General features: G+C 41.9%; 1 protein-coding gene across 1 annotated transcript in view; it reads left to right on the top strand.

Moving 5' to 3' along the window:
* The window catches only part of Cenph (centromere protein H), a 13,416-nt gene extending 11,874 nt beyond the window's left edge, over window positions 1-1,542 (top strand). Inside the window, exon 9 of the mRNA XM_005366627.3 lies at window positions 1,041-1,542. Within this exon, the coding sequence (XP_005366684.2) occupies window positions 1,041-1,133 (93 nt within the window). The 3' untranslated portion in view covers window positions 1,134-1,542. The remainder of the gene's footprint in view (window positions 1-1,040) is intronic.
* The last annotated feature ends 1,171 nt before the right edge of the window (window positions 1,543-2,713 follow it).

Here is a 2,713-nt window from a genome sequence, read left to right as displayed (position 1 = left end):
AAAAAAAAAAAAAAAAAAGACTGTTCCTTCTATAAAACAAATTTTTCAATGTTTTTATTCATAATAGCATAACACTTTCTAAAATCTGTGCAAATATTATTGCAATAAATAAGTTACTATCTTTGAGCCACTGTTTATCGATAGGAATGACCAGAATTCTTATTAATTATGATCCTAATCATTTCTTCATTGTCCACTCATTGTCTGCCACAGAAATGTTTGTCAACATTTTCAAAGGTTTAAAACGTTGATGAGGCCAGGTGGTGGTGGTGGCACACACCTTTAATCCCAGCACTCAGGAGACAGAGGCAGATGGATCTCTGTGAGTTTGAGGCCAGCCTGGTCTACAAGAGCTAGTTCCAGGACAGGCTCCAGAGCTACAGAGAAAACCTGTATCAAAAAATAAACAAAAACAAAAATCCGTTGATGAACTAAACTTTTTTTCTCTTTTGAAAATAAAACGTACCCGTTCTAGTTACTGTTTCTCCAGAAAGGGATGAGGTGCACATAAGCAGAGCTAAGTGAGCCCAACTCCAGGCAACAGTACTTTCCTCGTAGTCTGACAGAACACTGCAAGGATTCTTAGTGAGTAAAATCTGTCCAGGAAGCCCATAGGCAAATCCTGGAAATACCATCCGGCATTATGTGAAGCGAGGATGCCACAGTTGCTGTGGTCCTGCTCTTCCTCTTGATCACAGTGCTGCGTCCCAGTAGATGCTCAGTGGATATCAGATGAGGTCAGTGCAAGGATGCTGGGGACATCGCTCAGTTGATGGTGTTCACCTGGCAGCACAGAGCCCTGTGTTTGGCTCCAGCCCACATGACCTGGACATATTGGCAGGCTGCTGTAATCCCAGCACCCAGGAGGTGGAGGCAGGAGCATCAGAAGTTCAGCATCATCCTCAGCTACACAGCTGATGTTTAGCAAGTTCAGTGCCATCCTGGACTACATAGAACCTGTCTGTACGGGAAAAAAATTAAAAAAAAGGAAAGGATTCATTAATCTTGTTAAATTAAGTACCTTTTTTTTTTAATTGCAGGGCCTTATTTTGGGGAGTCAAACCAACTGGGCAGAGGATTCTGCTCTCAAGGAGATTGTGCTGCAGCTGGAGAAGGATCTCACCACGATCTAATAAGAATCCTGCTTTGGCACCTCAGCATTGGTTTTGTGCCCAATGCTGTAAATAGCAGAATTGGTGGGAAATGTAAGAGCTGGTTTGGGAGCTGCTCTGATGCTTCAGCTCGGAGGGCCCAGGTTGCTGTTACGATGTGAAGTCTTCTGTTTGAAACACGACTAAAGTGACTGGAATGCACTACAGGAGTCTAAGCACTGCAGTCTTGGGAAGGAGGCATCTGGTCCAGCTGCTACAGAATGTGGACGTCTTCACCACCATTTTCCCGGGAGTTTCTTCCAGGATGCTTTTGTGCATCTGTGCATTGGTTTATCAACCAGCACACTAGGAAGGATCCGAAATATGAAATGTTGATTGTTTACGTACGGTTGTGGATTGTGACTTTTTCTTTTTTCCCCTTCTCTATTTAGCATGCATTTTACTTTTATAAGTTAATGAATTAAAAGAATAAATGTTACCATCTTATTAATTAAAAAAGAAAATGTCCAGTGGTTAAGGGCGCTGGCTGCTGTTGTTGCAGAGGACCCAGGTTTGGTTCCCAGGACCCACCTGGCTGCTCACAACCATCTGTAACTCCTGTTTCAGGGAATCTGACATCAGCTTCTGGCCTCAGCCGAGATACCAGGCACGCATGTGGAGCATGTACATACATGCAGGCAAAACACACACACATATGAAAAAAATCTTTAAACCAGGCAATGGTGGCTCACACCTTTAATCCCAGCACTCGGGAGGCAGAGGTAGATAGATAGGGATGGATGGATGGATGGATGGATGGATGGATGGATGGATGGATGGATGGATTCAGTATTCAAGTTGGGCAGTAATGGCACAAACACTTGGGAGGCAAACGCACATGGATCTCTGAGCTCCAAGGCTACACAGAAAAAGCTCTGTCTTGAACTCCCCCCCCCCAAAAAAAAAGAACAGGAAAGATGTATTCAATGAATAATAGCATTTGAAATACATTATTTTTTGAGGAAAGGGTTGCTTTTTTTTGAGATAGGTTGTTTTGTTTTTAATGACAGGGTTTCTTTGTGTATCTCTGGCTGTCCTGGAGCTCACTCTGTAGACCAGGCCGGCCTCAAACTCAGCTCTGCCGGCCTCTGCTTCCCGAGTGCTGGGACTTAAGGCATGTGCCATCATGCCAAGCTTGATCTAGTCTTTAAATTAGCAGAAAATGATTTTGCCTAAATTAGCAGAAATAATTATTTGCTTAAATTTAAGTTCTGAATACTTCTCTTTGAAATATTTATAGTTATTAGTTATATATTTCATTTGATAAATCATCTTTATGTCTAGTTCTATGTTTTTGCCATAGTGCAATGTCTATAGGTTACTTTAATGTAAATTATATTTTTGTTATGCAGAAACGTTATTTTGGGAAATTACTGATTTGGAAAATTTGAAATTCAAAATCACAGCAACAAATAAATCAATAACTGCTTTTTCGGTCGTTTGTTTGTGGTGCTGGGAGTGAAACCCAGAATCTTGCCTGTAACAAGCAAGCTCCACCCAGCCCTCATGCATGCTCTGTCAATCAACCTCAGCCTAGATTATCAGCATCATGTGGAAGAGCT

The sequence above is a fragment of the Microtus ochrogaster genome, unplaced genomic scaffold (assembly GCF_000317375.1).
Source record: "Microtus ochrogaster isolate Prairie Vole_2 unplaced genomic scaffold, MicOch1.0 UNK11, whole genome shotgun sequence".
Taxonomy (NCBI): domain Eukaryota; kingdom Metazoa; phylum Chordata; class Mammalia; order Rodentia; family Cricetidae; genus Microtus; species Microtus ochrogaster.
The sequence above is the reverse complement of the archived record's forward strand: the minus strand, read 5'-3'. Positions and strand labels throughout refer to the sequence as shown.